Source organism: Rhinopithecus roxellana, chromosome 11, assembly GCF_007565055.1.
Source record: "Rhinopithecus roxellana isolate Shanxi Qingling chromosome 11, ASM756505v1, whole genome shotgun sequence".
Classification (NCBI taxonomy): domain Eukaryota; kingdom Metazoa; phylum Chordata; class Mammalia; order Primates; family Cercopithecidae; genus Rhinopithecus; species Rhinopithecus roxellana.
This window is the reverse complement of record NC_044559.1, coordinates 44,326,826-44,350,514: the sequence shown is the minus strand read 5'-3', so window position 1 is coordinate 44,350,514 and position 23,689 is coordinate 44,326,826. Positions and strand designations below refer to the sequence as shown.

General features: G+C 52.7%; 1 protein-coding gene across 3 annotated transcripts in view; it reads right to left on the bottom strand.

Annotated features, from left to right (window-relative positions):
- Window positions 1-23,042, bottom strand: part of LHPP (phospholysine phosphohistidine inorganic pyrophosphate phosphatase) — a 152,226-nt gene extending 129,184 nt beyond the window's left edge. For 2 of the 3 annotated variants that reach the window (XM_010357575.2, XM_010357577.2), the window contains exons 1-2: window positions 22,842-23,019; window positions 314-501 (exon numbers count right to left, since the gene is read on the bottom strand). In XM_010357575.2, coding sequence (XP_010355877.1) covers window positions 314-501; window positions 22,842-22,966 — 313 coding nt within the window. In that variant the 5' untranslated portion in view covers window positions 22,967-23,019. Of the gene's footprint in view, window positions 1-313; window positions 502-22,841 lie in introns of all 3 variants that reach the window. The other variant, XM_010357567.2, reaches the window with a different exon arrangement.
- Window positions 23,043-23,689: the final 647 nt, after the last annotated feature.

Genomic DNA, 23,689 nt, shown 5'->3' with positions numbered 1-23,689 from the left:
ACCCCCTTGACAATTCCCTGGTCCCTTGGTCCATCCTAGATCAGGAAAGAGAGCTTAGGATTTTCCTCCCAGGAGCCATCCAGAACCTGCTCTAAGGACCCTCTGGTGTGAGGCCAAGGAATGGACGGGGCTGGGTCTTAACTTCCCCAGCTCCCAGCAAGAAGTCCCAGGAGGTTTTTGCCCCCCACCCCTGAGTGTTGGTGGCCTAGCTCAGTCAGCGGTCCAGCCCCGTGAAAGAGGCCCTCTGCACAGCCCCCACCCTGGGAAAGGCGAGCTTTCACCCCCGTGAGGTCCTGGTGCCCAGCAGGCCTACCGTCGTGGATAAGCAGGTATGGTCGCAGGCCTCGCTCCTTCAGGATCTGGCAGGCGGCCGGTGCCGGGGCGGTCACCTCCCTCTCAGAGATGTCAAATCCCAGCCTCCGAAGCTGCCCCACCAGCTCTGCCCGGGACTTCTGCGACTCGTTGGTGCAGAACCTCACCTTCAGCCGGGAGCCCTTCAGTCTGCAGCAAGGGAGACACAGGCCCGGGGAGTCAGTACGTGGAGTGTGGGGCCTCTGAAGGAGGCTGCGTGGTGCTTCTTGGAGGGCATCCAGCAAAGTCCAGAACAGGCCAGGCCACTGCGAGCCCCTGAGGGGGCCCTGGCTGACCCCGGGTGTGTTCGGACTGAGATTTCTGAGCTGAAGCAGACCCCTTCTCAGAGGACCCCATACCACGCCCCAACTCTTTCCATCCTCACTGGACTTCATACACCCGAGGCTCCCTGAGGTTCCTCACTGACCTCCCTTTTCACTGCCCCTCCCCCTGCCTGGGATGCAGCTCTGTCCCCCCGCATCTCCACCTGTGCCACTTCTTTATTTTTTTATTTTTTTTTATTTTTGAGACAGAGTCTCGCTCTTGTCGCCCAGGCTGGAGTGCAGTGGCATGATCTCAGCTCACTGCAACCTCCACCTCCCAAATTCAAATGATTCTCCTGCCTCAGCCTCCAGAGCAGCTGGGATTACAGGCGCCTGCCATCACATCAGGCTAATTTTTTGTATTTTTAGTACAGACGGGGTTTCACTATGTTAGCAAGGCTGGTCTCGAACTCCTGACCTCAGGTCTCCCAAAGTGCTGGGATTACAGGTGTAAGCCGTCGTACCTGGCCCACCTGTGCCACTTCTACCCAGCCCCTGAGAGCCATGCAATACCTCCTCTCCACAATCCTGCTCAGCCTGGCTAGGGGCCACCTCTGAGTGTCCACAGCTATTTCTCTGTCCCTTTCCACCACACTTAGCATTTCCACTTGCAAACGAGCTGCACACATCCACGCCTTACTAACTCTGGATCCGTATTTCCCAAAAGGTACAAGGGCAGATGGCCCGAGACAAGGTTTGTCTTCTCATCACTGTCAATGGAGAAAGGTTTGCCAAAGTCATCAGGGACACCAACTATTCCGGAACGGACAGACAGGACCTGGACCCTGCTCAAACCCAGCCTGGAGGTCTCATGAACTTGAGGATGCTGCCACTGGCCGGCGGCACCGAGCTTCTTCCCTCCTGACTTCACAGGAGACCCGCAAATCCAGGCTGCACCTGGGCAAGTTCTCAGAATGCACCAAATGAAATAACATCCACCCTTCTGCAAACTATCAGTGAGCGCCTACTACATGCCTGGCACTGGCCAGTCATGAGCATGGACAAGGTCCTGGATCTCCAGGCCACTATCCAGGGTGGGGTAGGAGGAGGGCACCAAACAAGAGACCCCACGAAGGAAGGGCAATTTGTGACTGATAAGAGAGAGGCGCTATTGCAGAATATAAACAGGGTGAGCAGACAGAGGGTGACAAGGTGGGGTAGGAAGGCCAGGGGAGGCCTCCCTGGGGAAGCAAGAGAGAGGGCCAGGGTGTGGTGCTTCTGCGCAGGGAGAGCAGGCTGGAGGACCTGGCGCCCACCAGGAAGGGACCCGCGCACGTTAGAGGAACCTGCAGAGGTGGGCGGGGTGGGTCACTTAGACCTGGGGGGAGGGTGACAGGCCAGACCTGGCTCCCTCACCCAGATCACAAGAGCCCTCTCTGGACAAACCGGCCCCAACAAGGCAGTAGTCATATCTGACATCTGCATCGAGCTGCAGTGTGGACTCGTGGAAAAGACATCAAGCTGCAAGCCCAAGGGCCGAAGGTTTTAAGAAACCCTAGTAAAATTAACCAGCCATGCTAATTGCATCTGGCGCCGTTCTCAGACAGGTCCGAAACACACATTTCACTGAGCTCCAAAGATGTGGACGTCTTGGCTGTTCACCTATTCTTTCAAGCTGCATATTTTTTACAATCTAAGCAAAACAGCAAAACAGTGTTAAATGCGTCATTTAAAATTTATAGAAAACACACATAGAGAGGAGGCATGTGCTCAAGTTTTGTTTACAGATGTGGCCCCAAGGAAAGGAATACACACACATTCAACCCAGTTACTAGAACTACAGCTTGAAATCAACTTCCATCTGAGCAAGTGAGACCCAACTAAAAACTCAACTCAAACTGAACCCAGAGTGAATGGCATTTATCCATGTTATGGGTGAGGGACTGAAGCCCAGAAATGTCAAGGGCTTTCTGTTCCTCCTCTTGAGCCTGAGACTTTGGAGGTGGAGCTGATATCTACTCACAGTGGAGTCAGGAACAGGAAATCGGCACTCTGGAGCTCTCCCGCATAGTGGGGAAAGGACACAGCCCAGTGTGGGGTCTTAAAGACTGGGATTCAGGCCCAACCGGAGACCTGAGGGACGGACAAGGAGATGGCAGGAAAGGGCAGGCCAGGTGGTGGGAAGGGCAGCCCACCTTGCGCACAGGCAGGTGTGCACTGGCCCCGCCCTCTCGGATAGAAAGAACTATCCGAGCAGCGTGGGGTATGTGGAAGGTGGAGCCAGAAAATGAGGCTGGAGTGGAGAACCACTGAGAGGGCAGATAAGGCAGAGCACAGTGGCTCACGCCTGTAATCCCAGCACTTCGGGAGGTTGAGGTGGGTGGATCACTTGAGGGCAGGAGTTCGAGACCAGCCTGGTCAACATGGAGAAACCCTGTCTCTACTAAACATACCAAAACAAACAAACAAAAATTGCCAGGTGTGGTGGCGGGCACCTGCAGTCCTAGCTACTCAGAAGGCTGAGACAGAAAAATCGCTTGAACCCAGGAGGCGGTCACAGTGAGCTGAGCCACTGCACTCCAGCCTGGGCCACAGAGTGAGACTCTGTCTCAAAACAAAAAACAAGAACAAAAATACAGGTAGATAGGCCAGGCACGATTCCCCACTACTGAGGGAGGGCCCCAAATACAGCCCTGAGTGGTAGTGACAGCTATTGGGAAAAGGTGGCAGGACTCAGGCCAATGTCCCCTCCTCCTCCCACCGTCCGGTGTAACATTGCCACACCCCGTCTCTCTCTGTCAGTTTTTGTGTATAACACTAACCAGCGTCTCCAATCATCTGATTTATGCATCTGTTGTGTTTCTTACTGGCCTACGAACTCCAGGAGTTTAGGCATGAATCTGCTCGGGTCTCCTTGGCATCCCCAGGGCTTTCCACAGGGCTTGGCACTTTACAATCCCCCAAAAACATTTGCTGAATGACTGACTGATGGAGAAGTCTAAATGACCTCACCCGCTACTTCCCTGAGGGTGTCCTGAGCCTGCAGCCTCCTTATAACCCCCACCAGAAACAGACAGGCTTCCGTGATGAAAAGCATGTTTCCGCGCTGAAATAAGCCTCCAGACCCCCAGTCGTGGAGCTGACAGGTGCAATTTAGGAACAAATGTGTAGATCTGCTGACCACATAGTGAATGCAGACAAGAGGTTGGCAACGTCTTCTTCAATAGCACAAGTGATTCATTCCTTTCTTACTATTTGTCTTTCCTAATCAGAGGTTTATGAATTATCAATTACACTTACTGGTTAATTGCCCTTCATAAAGATAGCTTTTTTAATTTTTAAATTAGGCAGTTAATATATTGTAACTAATAGCATCACCTTGTACATTATGGATAGATCTCCATTGATTGGCACCGGGAACGTGTGACTCGGACCCAAGTTAATGGAGCAGTTGAGTGAAGAAGTGCAGGGGGTCCCCGGGGACTAATTATTGCTAATGAATGATGATGTGACCTTCTCAGAACAGTGAGCAATCGATGTGACAGTGAGATGACAGTGCCTCACATCTGTTATTCCAAACACAACTTCAGATGTGGACGAAAGATGAGTCAGTCACAGAACTCACTTTGGGACTCTGGAGCCACAGGCCTCCTTTGAGATGCTGACAGAAGTTCATTCAACCTATATGTTCTTACAATAGCAAGTACTAGTTTTAGAGATGAAATCTGTCCCTGAAAAATCTGATGTGAAATGCTAGGGTAAGCGCCCTCCCGTTGGGTTCTGTCTTTCTGTGCCCCGGACCACACCCCCCTTTGAGCAGTCACCAGAGACCCATTCTGACCACCAGGGACCAGCCCCAGGTTGCCTCTTCCTTATTTTAAGCTACTGAAAATAAAGTGGGCACTATTGTTTAAAGAGTAAAATATTAATACAACATTACACTGAGCCTTGCCTCTGGATAAGGACGGTGGTGTCACTCAAGATCCATGATCTGATTTTATCCTCGTGCCCAAGGTATTTGCTGTCCCTTATGCACATCCCCAAGGGCCAGGTGCCTGGCTCGCAGGTGGCCCTCAATAAGTCGTACCCACTGGGCAAATGAGCCTATGAGGCAAGAACCATTATCTCCACTCTAGAAGGAGAAGATGGAGGCCCCAGGAGACAGAGACCTGACCAAGGTCACACAGCTTGTAAGCAGCAAGGCCTGTGAGCCCAGACGGGGAGTCCTAACCCCCAATGTGACTGCATCTGGAGATGGGGCCTTTGTGGAGTAACTCAGATAAAATGAAGGCATAAGGGTGGGACTTCCTCATGATAGGATGTGTCCTAGGAGGAAGAGACACCAAAGAGCACTCCTGCTCTCTCTTTCCATGAAGGCACAAAGAGGCCGTGTGAGCACACAGCAAGCCGGCACCTGCTTACAAGCCCAGAAAAGGGACCTCACCAGAAACTGGCCATGCTGACCCCTGATATCAGCCTTCCAGTCTCCAGAACTGTGAAAACATAAACATCTGCTGTTGAAGTCCTCCGTCAATGGCACTTGTTATGGCAGCCCAGGCCGACTAGGACAGCTGAGGAAGCAAATCCTTGTTATCCCTCAGTGGGGCCTGCCACAGGATGCCACAGACTTGGCCTTGGGAGGCATGGAGTACAAGAATTCCAAAATATCAGGAAAGCCGGCCGGGCGCGGTGGCTCAAGCCTGTAATCCCAGCACTTTGGGAGGCCGAGACAGGCGGATCACGAGGTCAGGAGATCGAGACCATCCTGGCTAACACGGTGAAACCCTGTCTCTACTAAACATACAAAAAACTAGCCGGGCGAGGTGGCAGCGCCTGTAGTCCCAGCTACTCGGAGGCTGAGGCAGGAGAATGGCGTGAGCCCGGGAGGCGGAGCCTGCAGTGAGCTGAGATCTGGCCACTGCACTCCAGCCTGGGTGACAGAGCGAGACTCCGTCTCAAAAAAAAAAAAAAAAAAAAAAAAAAAATCAGGAAAGCCCTAGTCAGGTACAGCTCCAGGACCCCAGCAAGCCTTGCAAAGAGCTGCACCAAAAGCCCCTGCAAAGAGGGACCAGCCCAGCTCTGGGATGGGCTGTTTCCCACCCCACCACCCAAGAACCTTGGGGAAGGGGCCTTCTGCAGGGTCCTGGCTGCCAGACAGCCCCTCTGAGACCGTGGCCCCCACCTCAACATGCTGCCTCCTCCCCAGGAGTCCCACGAGAGTGGGGATTTGCTCCCACTTCCTGTGGCCAAACTGGATCTTTTTTTTTTTGAAACAGAGTCTCACTCTGTCAGCCAGGCTGGAGTGCAATGGCACAATCTTGGCTCACAGAAACCTCCGCCTCCCGGGTTCAAGTGATTCTCCTGCCTCAGTCTCCCGAGTAGCTATGATTACAGGTGCCCACCACCATGCCTGGCTAATTTTTGTATTTTTAGTAGAGATGGGGGTCTCACCATGTTGCCCAGGCTGGTCTTGAACTCCTGATCTCAGGTGATCCACCTTCCTTGGCATCCCAAAGTTCTGGAATTACAGGCGTTAGCCACCGCGCCTGGCCTAAGCCACCACGCCCAGCCCAAACTGGATCTTTGAACTGACCTTTACCTCATCTCAGCAGGCCAGGACGAGCCTCTGAGTGACAACGTCGCCTGGGGCAATTACCGTGCATCAGATGAACCGGCCCTTACAAATCACCTCGGACTCTCCACATCTGCTGGCTGTCGGCATCTGCCAGGAGCACTCACCCGCAAATAATGAAAACCCTCTCATTACTGTTCCACAGCAGGTAAAGTGTTAGGACAATTATTGGACATCCTGAGTGACCTTGGGACAGCTCAATAGCTGGCCTTCTGAGGACTGCCGAAGGTCTTGAGGCTGGAGGGAGCAGGGGCTCCCTCGGAGGGGAGGCTGGACAGGAGGTGGGGCGCCGCAGGAAAAGGGCAGGATGAGCCCCTCCCAGCTGGGCCCTCTGCCCTCCAGCCCTGGTACTGGTCACCTTTGTGTGACCCAGAGGCCCTTGCAGCACCCTGAGTCCTTGCCTTCACACTCCCCTGGGAGCTGGCCCTGATCATCCTACAAATTAGGGTTCACATGCCTCTTTCTCCTGGAAGCCCCAGAGCCATGCGCCCAGGCAGGTCCCATCCTCCCAGCTGCGCTCACACAGCCCTTGGTGCTGCTCTGGTCCTGCCATCACCACCTCCCTCCTCTGCCTCCTCTGCAAGCCCGGGGCTTGGGGCTCGGAAGGGCAGGGCTCTGTCTGCTCAGCACTCCCGCCATGCCTGGTGTCCAACCACAGTGGAGCCAAGGTCAGCACCTGGGGGCACCCTGGCACAGGACCAGCCCCATCCTCAGCGACCAGAGCCTTGGTTTACCAAGAGAGGAGTCACTCCAGCATCTCCTGTGTAGGGATGAGGGGCAGTGGGCACCCAGGTCAGGGTCTCAGAGGCCAGAGAGGGGCCACCAGGTTCTCAGGAGTACACAGGGCTGCAGGGAACCCTTGGGGTCATTGTCATCAAAAGGCTCAGGTTGGCAGCTCATAGGTCAGAAGGGCTGTCTGGCCCACAGAGTGAGGCTGGAATTTGAGAAATGTCAACTCACGGGTTCACAGGTGCCGAGACTGGCAGGCAGTGAGTGACTGGCCCTTTCCTGCAGCAACTTTGCCGGATGCTCTCTAGAATCCTGTCCAAAATCTACCCAGCACAGTACCCAGTACCCAGCATAGTAGGTGCTTTACTGGGAGAAGCAAGCACCTAACTGACCAAATTCCAGATCTGATGGGCTCACTTGGCAATGGAGAAATTCACAGCCAGAGGAAAGGGGTGTGGAGGCAGCGGGGCAAAGGGGTGAAGGGTTGGTTCCCAGGGAGCGAGGTTGGGAGGGGCAGCACTTTCCCACATCAGACTTCAGACTTCAGCCTCCCTAACTCCCAGCCTGCTCCTGCCTGCTGGGGCCACATCACAGACATCACCTGGTGCGCTGGAGGGTCCCTATTACTACTGAAATGGGAACCAGTGCAAAGAAATACAAGCTCAACGCCTCAGTTTCCTCAGAGAGGGGAAAGGACATTGACCACCCCCCTTTCCCAGGGGTTGTAGTGAAAGGAGATGCAGGCGCAGCACCAGCCCCAGGCCCTCAGCAGCCCCAGTGGCACCGAAATGTTTGTTTTGTTTTGTTTTGAAATGGAGTCTCGCTCTGTTGCCCAGACTGGAGTGCAGTGGCACAATCTCAACTTACCACAACCTCTGCCTCCTGGGTTCAAGTGATTCTCCTGCCTCAACCTCCCAAGTAGCTGGGACTACAGGCGCGCACCACCATGCACGGCCAATTTTTGTATTTTTAGTAGAGACAGGGTTTCACGATGTTTGCCAGGCTGGTCTCAAACTCCTGACCTCGTGATCCGCCCATCTCGGCCTCCCAAAGTGCTGGGATTACAGGCGTGAGCCACCGCACCTGGCCTTGAAATGTTTTTAATAACGGGGCCTCTGGGCAGTGCTAGCCACTGTCTAATTTTCAGATCTTCAGTCACTCCCCTTTGGAAAGCAATGGAGATTGAACATGCACGTTTGGAGAACTGAAACCCACAAAGTGCTCATTTCCTCCAAAAATCCAATTTTCCACAACAGAAGGTCGAGCAGGAGCCCCGTAAGCAGGGCAGAGTTGTTTTTTCAATAGAAATATACAGTTATTCACATACGCCCCGGGGATGCCCACGCTGATGTGGGGATGAGCCCACCCTGTGCCCCGCACCATGATGCACACCAGCTTGGGCTGAGGGACAACCTACAAGTAGGAGTAGCAACAGATCGGCATCTGTCCCCCAGGAGTGGGGTCTGGCTTCCCACCCTGGTGCGCGCACAAGGCTCATGGAGTCTTGAGCCCTAGCCATAAACGGTGTGATGGTGGTGCCCAGCCTTCCAGCTCTCCAGGGCTGTCATGAAGGAGACGAGGTAAAGGCTGCGCACAGTGGAAACGCTATGGGCCCTTGGCACGGTGCAGGCCTCACACTGGCTCCAGCTGAACCTGCTGCACTTGCTCCTCCTGCCAGCTGACGGGCCAGGGCAACCCTAGCAGTTAAGGCGGGCAGCCAGCTGCTCCCCGGCCCCTACTCGCGGACTCCTCCCCATGGTCCGCTAGACACTGTTGAGCGGCTGCACACAGTCTTGTGTCATCAGTGTCCAAAGTTTGAATGGAGAGAAGAGACGCAGTGACGCAGGAGCTGGGCCCTAGCTGGGCCTCCTGGTCTCGGTCAGCTGGGCAGTGACCTGAGAGGGGCGGCAATGAGGTCACGCTGGGCCAGGCCCCCAGCTAGGGCCCTTATCAAACACGCAGCACACCTTCCCGTCCCTGCGCCTCCTCACCTGCCCGCACAACTCCCATCTAGAGTATTCTCTGAAGTGCCTGTGCCACAGAGCCCAGATCACAGGAGCATGTTGATCCCATGAGCATTGATGTCCCAGGAATCAATAAACACAATTTAGAATCAAGTGCACGGGAATCGGCAGCCAGAGACCTTGGAGACCACGCAGCCCGAGTGGCTCACTTCACAGAGGGGGATACGAAGGCCCAGAGGGACAGGAAATGCCTCGTGGCACGTGGGGGTGGAGGGGTGGGGATCCTGGGTCCTTTCTTCCACTCCTCAGCCTAGGAGCCTCAGCAGCAGCCCGACGTCCCCAAGGGCCACGGCAGCTGCAGGGGACAAAGGCCAGGCCTCTGTAAGTAAGGTGGGAGCTTGGCTCAGGAAGCAGACACACCTAACCCTCTGCAACCTGTTTCCTCACCTGTAAAATGAGGCACTGACAGTAGCTACTGGACAGGGCTGTCATGAAGATATTTTTTATTTATTTTATTTTATTTTTGAGACAGAGTCTCACTCTGTCACCCGGACTGGAGTGCAGTGGCACAATCTCGGCTCACTGCAACCTCTGCCTCCCAGGTTCAAGTGATTATCTTGCCTCAGTCGCCCAGGTAGCTGGGATTAAGGGCACCCGTCACTATGCCCAGCTTATTTTTTGTATTTTTAGTAGAGATGGGGTTTCACCATGTTGGCCAGGCTGGTCTCAAACTCCTGACCACCGGCTCATGCCTGTAATCTCCAGCGCTTTGGGAGGCTGAGGCAGGCGGGTCACCTGAGGTCAGGAGTTTGAGACCTAGCCTGGCCAACATGGAGAACAACACAGTGAAACCCCTTCTCTATTAAAAATACAAAAGTTAGCTGGGTGTGGTGGTGCACACCTGTAATCCCAGCTATTCAGGAGGCTGAGGCAGGAGAATCACTAGAACCTGGGTGGCAGAGGTTACAGTGAGCTGAGATGGTGCCACTGTACTCCAGTCTGGGCGACAGAGCGAGACTGCATTTCAAAAAAAAAGAAAAAAAAAAAAAAAAAGACATGAGAAGCACCTGGCACATTTCGAATACTAAATAAATGGCAGTAATTACTGTGGTGGTGACAATGACAACCACGTATCTGACAAACCCAGTGTTGGGGTAGGTACATTTTGAGAGGAAGCCAGGTGCCCAGGGAAGCAGGCCAGCAGGAGGACCCCAGAGTGCATTGCCCAGGGGCACCTTTAGGAAGAGGGGGAAGTTGACACCAGCAGGGAGCCCAGGGTGAACTGAGCCCCAACCATGGCTACAGCAGCGCCTAGTGACTGGCTCCTCCCCCACCGAGCCCCACCGGCATGTTCACGTCAAATCCTCTTGACAATCTGAGAGGTGGGTTCAAGTTTCCACTTACAGATGGGACCCGCGGTTTGGAGATGGGACCTGTGGTTTGGAGGGGCTCAGTGACTCATCTAGGGACAGAACTGGGATGAGAATCCTTTTACGTTAGCCTCATGGAAATATAAGCAGATGTGGACAATACAGCTCCTTGAGCAGAACTGCGTGCTTCGGTTTAGCATGTGCACTGAGTTCAACAACTACAAGACTTCATGTGGCCGGGCACGGTGCTTCATACTTGTAATCCCAACTCTTTGGGAGGCTGAGGTGGGCAGATCCCTTGAGCTCAGGAGTTCAAGACCAGCTTGGGCAACATGGCAAAACCTTGTCTCTACTAAAAATACAAAAATTGGCCAGGTGCAGTGGTGTGCAGCTGTAGTCTCAGCCACTTTGGGGGCTGAGGTGAAAGGATTGCTTGAGCCCAGGAGGTTGAGGCTGCAGTGAGCCAAGATTGTGCCACTGCACTCCAGCCTAGGTGACAAAGTGAGACCCTGTCTCAAAAAAAAAAAAAAAAAAAAAAAGGTCTGCTTATTGGAAAAACAACCCACTCTTCAAAATTATTTGCCCCTTCAACAACAAAATGCTCCTTTAGCTCCTGGATATGGAATAAGTACAGCATTGGCTTTTATCTCCTCATAGTCTAAGGTAAAAAGGAAAAGAAGGCCGGGCGCGGTGGCTCACGCCTGTAATTCCAGCACTTTGGGAGGCCGAGGTGGGCGGATCACAAGGTCAGGAGATTGAGACCACGGTGAAACCCCGTCTCTACTAAAAATACAAAAAATTAGCCGGGCGCGGTGGCGGGCGCCTGTAGTCCCAGCTACTCAGGAGGCTGAGGCAGGAGAATGGCAGGAACCCAGGAGACGGAGCTTGCAGTGAGCCGAGATCGCGCCACTGCACTCCAGCCTGGGAGACAGAGCGAGACTCTGTCTCAAAAAGAAAAAAAAAAAAAAAAAAGGAAAAGAAAACAAAAACTTAAAAAAAAAAAAAGGAAAACGTTGGCATTTGTTTGTTTTTGCTTTTTTGAGACCGAGTCTCACTGTATTGCCCAGGCTGGAGTGCAGTGGTGCAATCTCGGCTCACTGCAACCTCCACTTCCCAGGTTCAAGTGATTCTTCAGCCTCCTGAGTAGTTGGGACTACAGGTGCACACCACCGCACCCAGCTAATTATTTTTTTTTGAGACGGAGTCTCGCTCTGTCGCCCGGGCTGGAGTGCAGTGGCCGGATCTCAGCTCACTGCAAGCTCCGCCTCCCGGGTTTACGCCATTCTCCTGCCTCAGCCTCCTGAGTAGCTGGGACTACAGGCGCCCGCCACCTCGCCTGGCTAGTTTTTTGTATTTTTTTAGTAGAGACGGGGTTTCACCGTGTTAGCCAGGATGGTCTCGATCTCCTGACCTCGTGATCCGCCCGTCTCGGCCTCCCAAAGTGCTGGGATTACAGGCTTGAGCCACCGCGCCTGGCAATTTTTTAATATCTTTAGTGAGATGGGGTTTCACTGTGTTGGCCAGGCTGGTCTTGAACTCCTGACCTCAGATGATCCACCTGCCTCGGCATCCCAAAGTGCTGGGATTACAGGCGTGAGCCACCTGGCCCAGCCCAAACGTTGATTTAGGAGAAAATATTTCACTTAATTCTTGCAGCCTGGGTACAGGAATTACACATAGGAAACTGGGGCCCTTGAAGCGCAGCCATAATGGGGTGATGGAAGGCTAAGGGACTTCCTTGAGGCCACATGGCAACTATGGGGCAGAGCTGGGATTGGAAACCCACGTTCTCACAGTAGACCTAGCACCTGGCACTTTACGTGACAGGATGAAGCTTTGCAACAGGTAAGATGTGGTGCCTGCCCTGGCAGAAGCAGCAGCCCTCACTCCTTCTCGAAAGGTGTCTGAATAAGTCCTCTCACTTCTGTGAATCTTAGGTTCCTCCTCCACAAGCTGGACAGCAACGTGCCTGTCGCCGGGTGCCTGGGAAATCACCCTGCACACCACAGTGGGCAGGTGTGGCACTGCTTTGCCAATATGGATTCTTGTACATTGTGGGGCACTGGGGGTAGGAGCAGGATTCCATTCATGAGCTTTGTAACTTGTGCCACACTCACTTTGTAATTGGCCAAGGGCTTCTAACCAGAGGCAGCACCTGCAGGGTAAACCAATAATCCTGTGCCAGACCCACCCTGGCTGCCCTTGATTTTCACAGGGCGACCCCTGCCAACCAAGGCTGAGATCAGAAACTGAGAAGCAGACCTTACTCCTGCCATTAGAGCCACGGCAAAGCCTCCGAGCAGCCATCAGATTTTCCTCAGTCTCCTTCCATACAGTTCAAGTTCGTGATTCTGTTATGACTCTACCCCAGATATATGGGGGTGGCTATGTTTCCTTTTTTTGTTTTTTCTTAACAAAAATGTAAGTTTAGGCTGGGCGCGGTGGCTCACGCCTGTAATCCCAACACTTTGGGAGGCCGAGGCGGGCGGATCACCTGAGTTCAAGACCAGCCCGGCCAACATAGTGAAACTCCGTCTCTACTAAAAATACAAAAATTAGCCGGGCATGGTGGCAGATGCCTGTAGTCCCAGCTACTCAGGAGGCTGAGGCAGGAGAATCGCTTGAACCCAGGAGGCCGAGGTTGCAGTGAGCTGAGATCGCACCACTATACTCCAGCCTGGAAGACAGAGCGAGATGCGTCTCAAAAAGAAAAGGAAGTTTATACACATTATTCTACAATTTTTCACTTGCTATATGCAGCACTCATGTCATATAAACTAATGTCAGCCCAAACAGAGTGAACTCATTCTTTCATAGCTGCCTAACAGTCTGAAGTCTGGATAAACCAGAACGCATTCACTCATCCCTCCTAATAGGCTCACTTCCAGCACTCACATAAACTTCTAAGCATATAAACTGTGTTGTGCGGTTCACATGATCAACATGTTTTTTTTGAGGCAGAGTCTTGCTGTGTCACCCAGGCTGGAGGGCAGTGGCACAATCTTGGCTCACCCCAACCTCTGCCTCTTGGCCTCAGCCTCCCGAGTAGCTGGGATTACAGGTGCACACCACCACACCCACCTAATTTTTGTATGTTTAGTAGAGACGGGGTTTCACTATGTTGGCCAGGCTGGTCTCAAACTCCTGACCCCATGTGATCTGTCCGCCTTTGGCCTCCCAAAGTACAGGGATTACAGGCGTGAGCCACTGCACCCGGCCCAACATTGTTATTCATAAAAACACTTCCTTCATTTTCATCAATTGACCTCAGAAGAAACATTATAAATTTGAACATAGAAAATATATTCCATTCTGAGCTAGGCACGGTGGCAGATAACTATAATCCCAGCTACTAGGTAGGCTGAGCTGGGAGGACTCCTTGAGGCCAGGAGTTTGATACCAGCCTGGGCAATATAGTAAGATCTCGTCCCTATTAAAAATAATATATGGCCGGGCGCGGTAGCTCAAGCCTGTAATCCCAGCACTTTGGGAGGCCGAGACGGGCGGATCACGAGGTCAGGAGATCGAGACCATCCTGGCTAACATGGTGAAACCCCGTCTCTACTAAAAAAAAATACAAAAAACTAGCCGGGCGAGGTGGCGGGCGCCTGTAGTCCCAGCTACTTGGGAGGCTGAGGCAGGAGAATGGCGTAAACCCGGGAGGCGGAGCTTGCAGTGAGCTGAGATCCGGCCACTGCACTCCAGCCCGGGCGACAGAGCGAGACTCCGTCTCAAAAAAAAAAAAAAAAAAAAAAAAAAAAAAAAAAAATAATATACTATTCAAACATCATTCATATATATATATATACACGCACACACATACATATATGTGTATATATATGTGTATGTGTGTGTGGGTGTGTATGTGTATGTGTGTGTATATATATATTTAATTTTATTTTATAATTTAAATTTATAATTTAAATTTAATAAAATATAATTAAAATTAAATTTATAATTTAATTTTAATATATACATATATAATAATTTCATTTGGTTGGATAAGTGCTCTGAGGCTACAAAGAATTCAAAACCCCTGACCCTGGGACCTGCAAAGAGTCTCCAGCCTCCAGTGACCTGTGTACTAACCAAACACATGCCTTAGGCAATGGTGGGGCGGTGGCATTCAAGAGTGATGGGGTGGGTGCCTGCAGACCTGGACAAGAGTCAGGGAAGGCTGTGTCTCAAAATCCTCTGTGCTTTTGAAGAATACAAAGGAAAAGGATGTATCATGTCACCCTGGGGAAGTGACTGGGACTTGGTCTAGGACGGAGGACTTGGACTTTTCACTCTGTATATTCACTGGCTGGTGAGAATGTTTACATAAGGAGGCCACCTATTTCTTATGAAACTTAAAATGTTGAAATGACAGCTGAAATCACAGAACCCAGGATGAAAGAGCACTGGCTCCCATCTCTGAAGACAAAGTGCTTCACCTCCTGACAGCAAACGGGACCACAGGTGACGACAGCACGTTTTCAACAAACACCCCTTGTCCAAGGTCCAGGTTGCATCAGGAAAGCTCCTGTTGGCTTAAACAAATGCAAACAAATGGCCCTCTCCCTGCAATGTTCTGCCAGACCCCTCCGGCAGGTGCCACACCGTGTATGGGGGTTGGATGAGGCAACACAGATGAACCTCCAGCCCAGGCCCACAGCCCATGTTAGTATTATTATTGCTGTCATTGTTATTGTTACTATTGCTGCTACTCCCAGGGACCTGTGTCCCTAGGACCGGATGGTGCCAGGAAAGCCAGGCACGAAGGAGGGGATCCTGGGGTGCCAGGACCAGCTGGACTTCAAAGATCCCCTGGCTCTGGCCTTCGCTGCTCCAGACCTGCTGGGAGGCACCTGCATTTTGTCAGGATTCCCAAGACACCCACACACACAGGCGATTGAGAGGTGCTACTAGAGGGAAGGACTGTGGGCCTGGCCCCATAGCACCAGGGCGATTGGGGCGGTCCTGGGTGGGAATTGCTTTACAAGGCTGCCCTGGGCCAAGCCTGCTTCCTTCCGCCGGCTCCAAAAAGGCCAGGCCAGGCCTGGGCTGGGCCCAGCAGATGTGCTTTAGTGGCCCAAGACAGGATGCAGTAAATGCCCACCCTCTTTCACATGCAGATGCCTCCCAGCCATAGGGCCAGGGCCCTGAGCCTGGGCCTCTACACCCCTCGCTGTGCCAGGCCCTGCCTCTGAATAGCTCCCCTCGGGGAACCCAATCCGCCCATGAAAGGGCTTCAATAAAGAGCCTATTGGGGGACGCAGCAGGTTACAGATGTCCTGTGACCACGCCCACCCACAAGTCCTAGAGCAGCAAGTGGGCCCTGCCTGGCCAGCAGCACCAGTGTGGCCTCAGAGGTTTGCGCCTCCTGCTCCTCCACCTTAGCCCAGATGCCTGCCTGGCTGGCTCCCCCAGCATCCTCCAATCCCGGCTCCCTCGCCATGGGATCTGCGAGGCCAGGCACCTAGCCCTGGGCTCCCCACCTCGCTGCATGTCTCAGATGCTCTAGCCTTCCCTAGTGCATGCTGTCACCTGCTGGTCCCACACGACTGCAGCGTTGGCTCCACCAGGGCACGGGCTGCCATCTGCCTGTTCACTGCGGCACATCCCCAGGGCCTAGGTTGGTGTTTTTAGTACAGCAGAGGCACTCAGTGCATGCTTGTTGAGTGTAAGAGTAAAGGGATGAATGCATGAAAAAAAATAAAAAGGAATAAATGAACGAATGTGTGTGTGTGTGCGCGCATCTTTGATGAGGGTTCAGGAACCTTTTCTACTTCTGCCAGTTTCTGAATCTCTCCGATTTTTGGTCCTCACTTTGAAAAGAGGAAGCCCCCGACCTCAGGGGCTGGTGTGAAGGGAAGGCGGGTGGTTAAGCACCTGCCTGGCGCACGACAGGCCTCCCTCGATGCAGGGTGACTGCTGTGGCTGTGGATATTATTTTAAAAACCTGCGCTTCTACTCCCCCTGTGCTCCGTGGCCCTCAATAAAATCGGAGGACCCTTGTCACCACAGAAAATCCAAGAAGAATGGTGACAGTGTGTCATCCCTCCCAGGCTCAGAGGACGGACAATACTGCCAGAGAGCCCACAGTGCCGGGAGCTACCAGGGAGGCCTGTGTTCCCCCTGCCCACCGTAAGACCACCCCCCATCACACTTGTCCCTCTGCGGTGGCTGGTCTCACCCCAGGAACTTCCTCTGAGCTCCTGCAGGACTTCAAAGCAGGCTGTGCATATCAAGGAGGCCACAGCATGAAAGGCACAGGGCCACCTTGCCCCTGTGGCTGCAGGCCACACAGGCTCCACCTGGGCAAGCAGGGCCTGCTCCGTGAAGGCTTCCTGGTTCAATCACCAGGCGAGGAAAACAGGCGTCCTGTACCTCTGGAAAATCCCCAGGGAAAATTCCAAAAGCGGCACATTTTCCTGGAAGGGGAGCTTCCGGCACCACCTTTGCAGCCACTTTGGGCACCTGTCATGGGCCCCACAGGCATGCAAGGGAGGGTGTAGGGAGCTTCCTGGGCCCTGAGCGTGATGATCTGGCCCCAGAAGCACCGGGCCGGAGTGGAGGGGCCTTGCCCTTAAAAGCCAACAGAAAGGCTGAAAGGGGCCCTGCAAAGGTCTGCCGGGAGCCGAAGGGCCCGCCGGTGTGGGCGGAAACAGTCTGTGAGTGCTGGACAGCTCAGCGGCCCCTTCAGTGAAAACCCCACCAAGAAGTCTGTGCGAGAGGCCATAAAGGTCACTGGAGAAGGTCCCCGTGGACAAGGCAGGGCGTGGAGACTTGGTCCTGTGGCATGGGAAGCCACAGGGTTGAGAGACCAGGCCATCAGTTCTGCAGGCCCACACAGCACAATAACAAAACCTTTCAGATCATGGGTGTGATGTCCCCTCACCAAAAATAATCCCATATGCTTTTGGGAAGGGAGCTTTTAGCCTCTCCCAGCTACATTAACAGGATGATTTACATTTCAGTATTATTATATTGCTGTTAGATGTAGCTGCTACCAGAGACACCCCCAGCTAGATAAATCTGCAGAAGCCAAAGCAAATCAAAACAAAACCCTCCTGGCAATCCATCAGTCAGAAGACGCCAGCCCAGAACCCAGAGAAGTTAACAGAACCCCTTCCAATGTCACAACCCGGAATCTGCACATGTCTGTTGGACAGTTCTGTATCAGGTGGGGGCCATCTCTCAGAATAAGCTGTTAGAGAAGCCTGTGGTGTTTCCCAATAGCCCCTTCTCCCTCAAGGATTCCAAGTAGGGGTCTGGGTTGGGCAGACCAGGGCTCAAACTGTCCCTGGGGGGCTGGGCATGGTGGCTCACGCCTGTAATCCCAGCACTTTGGGAGGCCCAGGCGAGTAGATCACTTGAGGTCAGGAGTTTGAGGTCAGCCTGGTCAACATGGTGAAACCCCTTTTCGATTAAAAATACAAATATTAACCAGGCAAGGTGGCAGGCACCTGTAATCCCAGCTACTCAGGAGGCTGAGGCAGGAGAATCGCTAGAACCCGGGAGGCGGAGGCTCCAGTGAGCTGAGATGGTACCAATGCACTCCACCCTGGGAGACAGACTGAGACTCTGTCTCAAAAATAAAAAAAGAAAACCTGCATGTGGAAGGATACCTGTGGTCCCAGTTATTTAGGAAACTGAGGTAGAAAGACTTTTTTGAGCCTAGGAGGTCAAGGCTGCAGTGAGCTGTGATCATATCACTGCACTTCAGTTGGGGAGACAGATCAAGATCCTGTCTCAAAGAAAAAGAAAAAGAAAAAGGAAAAGAAAAGAAAGTGGTCTTCAATGTTACACTGTTGTGAGTCTACTGTGTGCCAAACACCAGGCCAGGAACTTGACATACATCATGAGCCATCATGATACCCACCCCATGACCCCCTCCCTGCCCCCTCTCCACCCTGCCAGTTGTTCCAGTCAGACACTGGAAACCACCCTTTATTTCAAGTTCTCCCTGACCCCAACAATACCTCATATGTCAGCAGGTCCCATAGGTCCTACTTCCAACACACCTCTTTAATTCATGCCCTCCTCCCCATCTCCATTGCCCTCTACCCAGTCCAAGCCCCACCAGCTCTCCCCGGACCACTGGAACCATCTAACTGGTGACTCTGTGTCCTCTCTGGCCCCTGCTCTTCTACCAGACTATTCTCTACACTGCAGCCAGAGAGATCTCCTTGAAATATTTTAATTAAAAAACAATTTTTTGGCCGGGCGCGGTGGCTCACGCCTGTAATCCCTGCACTTTGGGAGGCCGAGGCGGGCGGATCACGAAGTCAGGAGATCGAGACCATCCTGGCTAACACGGTGGAACCCCGTCTCTACTAAAAATACAAAAAATTAGCCGGGCGCGGTGGCGGGCGCCTGTAGTCCCAGCTACTCGGGAGGCTGAGGCAGGAGAATGGCGTGAACCCAGGAGGCGGAGCTTGCAGTGAGCCGAGATCGCGCCACTGCACTCCAGCCTGGGTGACAGAGTGAGACTCCGCCTCAAAAAAAAAGAGGCGGAGTCTCACTCTGTCACCCAGGCTGGAGTATAGTAGCACACTCATAGTCTCAAACTCCTGGGCTCAGGCAATTCTCCTGCCTCAGCCTCCCAAGTAGTTGGGACTACAAGCGTGCACCACCATGCCCGGCTAATTTTTGTATTTTTTTAGAGATAGGGTCTTGCTATGTTGCCCAGGTTGGTATCAATCCTCCTACCTCCAGCCTCCCAAAGTGTTGGGATTATAGGTGTGCGCCACTGTGCCCAAACATTAATATTCTGAATTTTAATATTCAATTTAATATTTGAATTGTAATATTTTGAATAGAAAATACATTCACATAGTTTAAAAACCTTAAAAATGATATGCAGGCCAGGCGCGGTGACTCACACCTGTAATCCCAGCACTTTGGGAACCCAAGGTGGGCAGATCACATGAGGTCAGGAGTTCGAAACCAGCCTGGTCAACATGGCGAAACCCCACCTCTAATAAAAATACAAAAATTAGCCAGGCATGGTGGCAGGTGCCTGTAATCCCAGCTACTCGGGAGGCTGAGGCAGGAGAATTGTTTGAACCCAGGAAGCAGAGGTTGCAGTAAGCCGAAATTGCACCACTGTCCTCCAATCTGGGTGACAGAGCAAGACTCTGTCTCCAAAACAAAAACGTTGATATACAAAGTTATACAGTGAAGAGTCTTTCTCCTACCCTGTCTCCAGCCACACAGTGGCCCCCACTTTCCTTATCCTCCAGCTCTTCCCAGACTCTGAAGCAGCCTTCCAGTGTCTTTATGCAAACACAGCAAGAGAAATACATTCAAGCATTTCTGCCTTTTCTATACCAGAAACAGTGCACCATGCACCCTGCTGTGTGCTTGCTGTCTCCACTGGTAATATGTCTATAGACAAGGGTGCTCATTCCTTTTTATACTGCATGTTATTCTGCTGTATAAACAGACAGACCCTAAAACTCCCCTACTGATGGATATCTGAGCTGCTTCCAGTCTTTTGCTATTTAAAAGGCATTGCCAGGAATGACCTTGTATTCGTGTCATTTCTTACGCATGAGATAGGACAAATTCTCAGAAGTGGAACCACTGGTAGATGATGTCAAATGCATCTTCCATAAGCAATGAGTGGCAAGGTCTCCTATGAAGCCTTGCCTGCCCCAGTCACAGCACTGAGCTCTGGCTTCCTGCTCCCCAAATGAGCCCCACTTCAACCCAAAACACTGCCCAGAGCACTCTGCTGGATTCCCACCAGTGCCACCCACAGAATGCTCTTATCTGTGACTGAGCTAGTCTAAAGCTTTGGAGTAATGGAGAATAAGGTCAGGAACCACTTAACCCTGAACTTCAGCCAACACTGAGAGCACACCCAGGACCCAGCAGAGTGTCCTAGGTCTGGGCTGCCCTTCACGCTTGCTCCTGGAAGCCAAGTCTCCCTGTTCCCAGTTCCCAGCCTCCCAAGCACCTCAGGCTTCACTATGCAGGACCATTTGGGTCCCTATTATCTCAGCAGCTCCCAGACATCAGACATGCAGATTGGCAGGATGGGGTCTCTAAGAAGGACCAAGAGACTCACTTAACTGCCACCTACAGATAGGAATATTCAGGCCCAGTGACATCAGGCTACCAAGCCAGGTAGTGCCCCAGCTAGTGACTCTGGAGGCCAAGTCCTGGCAATTAGCCCTTCCCGACTGCCTATCAACATATGGCAGTGCTGACCTGGGATGCCAACAGGAGGCCTTACAGAGCCCAGGTCCAGTGGTGCCAACCACGCTACTGAAGGTGTCCTTGTGGCTGGCCACGGTGGCTCACACCTCTAATCCCAGCACTTTGGGAGGCTGAGATGGGCAGATTACTTCAGCCCAGGAGTTCAAGACTGGCCTGGGCAACATGGCAAAACCCCATCTCTACAAAAAATACAAAAAAATTAGCTGGGCATGGTGGCACGCATCTGTAGTCCCAGTTACTTGGGAGGCTGAGGTGGGAGGATCTCTTGAGCCCTTAAGGTGGAGGTTGCAGTGAGCTAAGATTGAACCACTGCACTCCAGCCTGGGCGACAAAGTAAGACCCTGTCTCAAAAAAAAAAAAAATAAATTAGGCCAGGCGCAGTGGCTCATGCCTGTTATCCTAGCACTTTGGGAGACTGAGGCAGGAGGACTGCCTGAGCCAAGGAGTTAAAGACCACCCTGGCAACATCATGAAACCTTGTCTCAAAAAAAAAATAATAATAAAAAGAAAAGTGTCGGCCAGGCACGGTGGCTCACGCCTGTAATCCCAGCACTTTGGGAGACTGAGGCAGGCGGATCATTTGAGGTCAGGAGTTCCAGACCAATCTGGGCAACATGGTGAAACCCGGTCTCTACTAAAAATACAAAAATGAGCTGGGCGTGCTGGCAGGTGCCTGTAATCCCAGATACTTGGGAGGCTGAGGCAGGAGAATCGCTTGAACCTGGAGGCAGAGGTTGCAGTGAGCTGAGATGGCGCCACTGCACTCTGGCCTGGAAGACAAGAGCGAAACTTTGTCTCAAAAAAAAAAGTGTCCTCTATGGTCAAGTCTTGGCAGGCACGATGTTCTCTTCCTCCTTCTCTCACCTAAACCAATGCAGTCCAACAGAATTATAATGAGAGCCACAAAGGTAATTAAAGGTTTCTAATAAGCACATTAACAAACGTTTTAAAAAAAGGTAGAACTAATTTCAAATATTTTAAACTAAAACAGTATATTAAAAATATTATCAACCGGGCACGTGGCTCACACCTGTAATCCTAGCACTTTGTGAGGTGGAAGCAGGTGGATCACCTGAGATCAGGAGTTCCAGACCAGCCTGGCCAACATGGTGAAACCCCACCTCTACAAAAATACAAAAATTGGCCGGGTGCGGTAGCTCACGCTTGTAATCCCAGCACTTTGGAGGCCGAGGCAGGTGGATCACCTGAGGGCAGGAGTTAGAGACCTGCCTGGCCAACATGGTGAAACCCCGTCTCTACTGACGATACAAAAAATTAGCCGGGTGTGGTGGCACATGCCTGTAATTCCAGCTGTTCGGGAGGCTGAGGCAGGAGAATCGCTTGAACCTGGGAGGCGGAGGTTGCAGTGAGCAGAGATTGCACCACTGCTTTCCAGCCTGGGAGACAAGAGCAAAACTCCCTCTCAAACAAAACAAATAAAAAAATTAACTGGGCATGATGGCGGGTGCTTCTAATCCCAGCTACTCAGGAGACTGAAGCAGGGAGAATCGCTTGAACTCGGTAAGCGGAGGTTGCAGTGAGCCGAGATCGTGCCACCGCACTCCAGCCTGGGCGACAGAGCGACACTCCGTCTGAAGAAAACAAAACAAAACAAACAAAAAATATATTATTTCAACAGGCAAACAACATAAACCCATTTTCATGTGTTATTTTACATTTTACTCACGAAGTCTGATGTTTTTGGGGGTTTTGTTTTTGAGACAGTCTCGCTCTGCAGTCCAGGCTAGAGTACAGTGGCGTGATCACAGCTCACTGCAGCCTTGACCTCCTGGGCTCAAGCGATCCTCCTGCCTCAGCCTCCAATGTGGCTGGGCCTACAGGCGTGCACCGCCACACCCAGCTAATTTTTAAATTTTTGGCAGAGACAGGGTCTCCCTATGTTGCCCAGGGTGGTCTCCAACCCCCTGGCCTCAAGCCATTCTCCCTCCTTTGCCTCTGCAAGTGCTAGAATCACAGATGCGAGCCACCGCCCCCGGCCAAGACCTGTTCATCAGTATGCGTTTTACCCTTACAGCACATCTCAACTCAGACTGGCCGCAGGTCAAGCGCTCAGCAGCCCACTTACTAGGAGGCCGCCCTGTCTGATCGCACAGCCCTAACCAGCAGAGGCCTGGTGCTCGCCCGGGGCAGCAGTGGCGTCGTTCGGGGTCAGCGCTGTGAGCTCACCGGGGTGGGAAGGGGGGAAACGAGGCGGGGCCTGAGCCGCGGCCCCGCCCCCTGTCGGCAGCCGGGGACCGGGCAGAGCTTAGAGCTCGGCGGCCGCAGTGATGCCCCCAGCGGCGCCTCGCGGCCCACTCACCTGGCCACCGCCTCCACCGAGCCGGCGATGGCCGTGCCGCCGCCCGCGCCGCTGTCGTACAGCACGCCCGAGATGTCGAGCAGCACCCCGCGCACTCCAGCCAGCCGCTCAGCCCACGGGGCCATGGCGCCCGGCAGTGCTCCTCGGCTCCGCGTCCCAACCGGCTCCGGCACCGCCGCGCAGGGGCGCCTGGGAACTGTAGTCCCGCGGGCGGGGCAGGGCGGGAAGACCGGGCGCAAACCCGGAACTGGGGCACGGCCTGGGCGCCCCGGCGTCGCTCGCCCCCGAATCGGTATTCCTTTTCGGACGTTTTCTTCCCAGGAGATCAGCGGACAAAGAGCAGGAAACGCAGAAAACAAGCCCCTTGATTCACAGAAAGGATGAGGAATTCGTTGAAATGTTATAGCTTTAGTCCAGTTCAATGAATTGTGTATATTTTGTTGATACGCTTACTAGGTGAGCTGTTTACAAGTGAAATAAACTAGAATTCCTACCCTTTGGGGATTTCCACTAATGGGGTTGGGGAGTAGTATACCTTATATATGGGTTCTTAGTCGCTGACAATAGAAGCCACTCTAGTTAGAGGGGTTTTGTTTACATGGGACGTGAAAGGAGCTTACAGATTTCCTGGGGGCTTTAGCTTCATGCCAAGGAGGAGGGAAAGGGGTGCTTCTGCCAGTGGTGTGAGCCTGCCTATAGTTGTTTCTTTTCAGCCAGCTCTGTGGGGTACCCCTGAGCAAGTCACTTTTCATTTCTAGGACTACAGTAGACAGAATAGTGCCCCCTTGAGATGTCCACCTCCCAATCCCCACAACCTCTAAATACATTACCTGACATGGCAGAAGGGA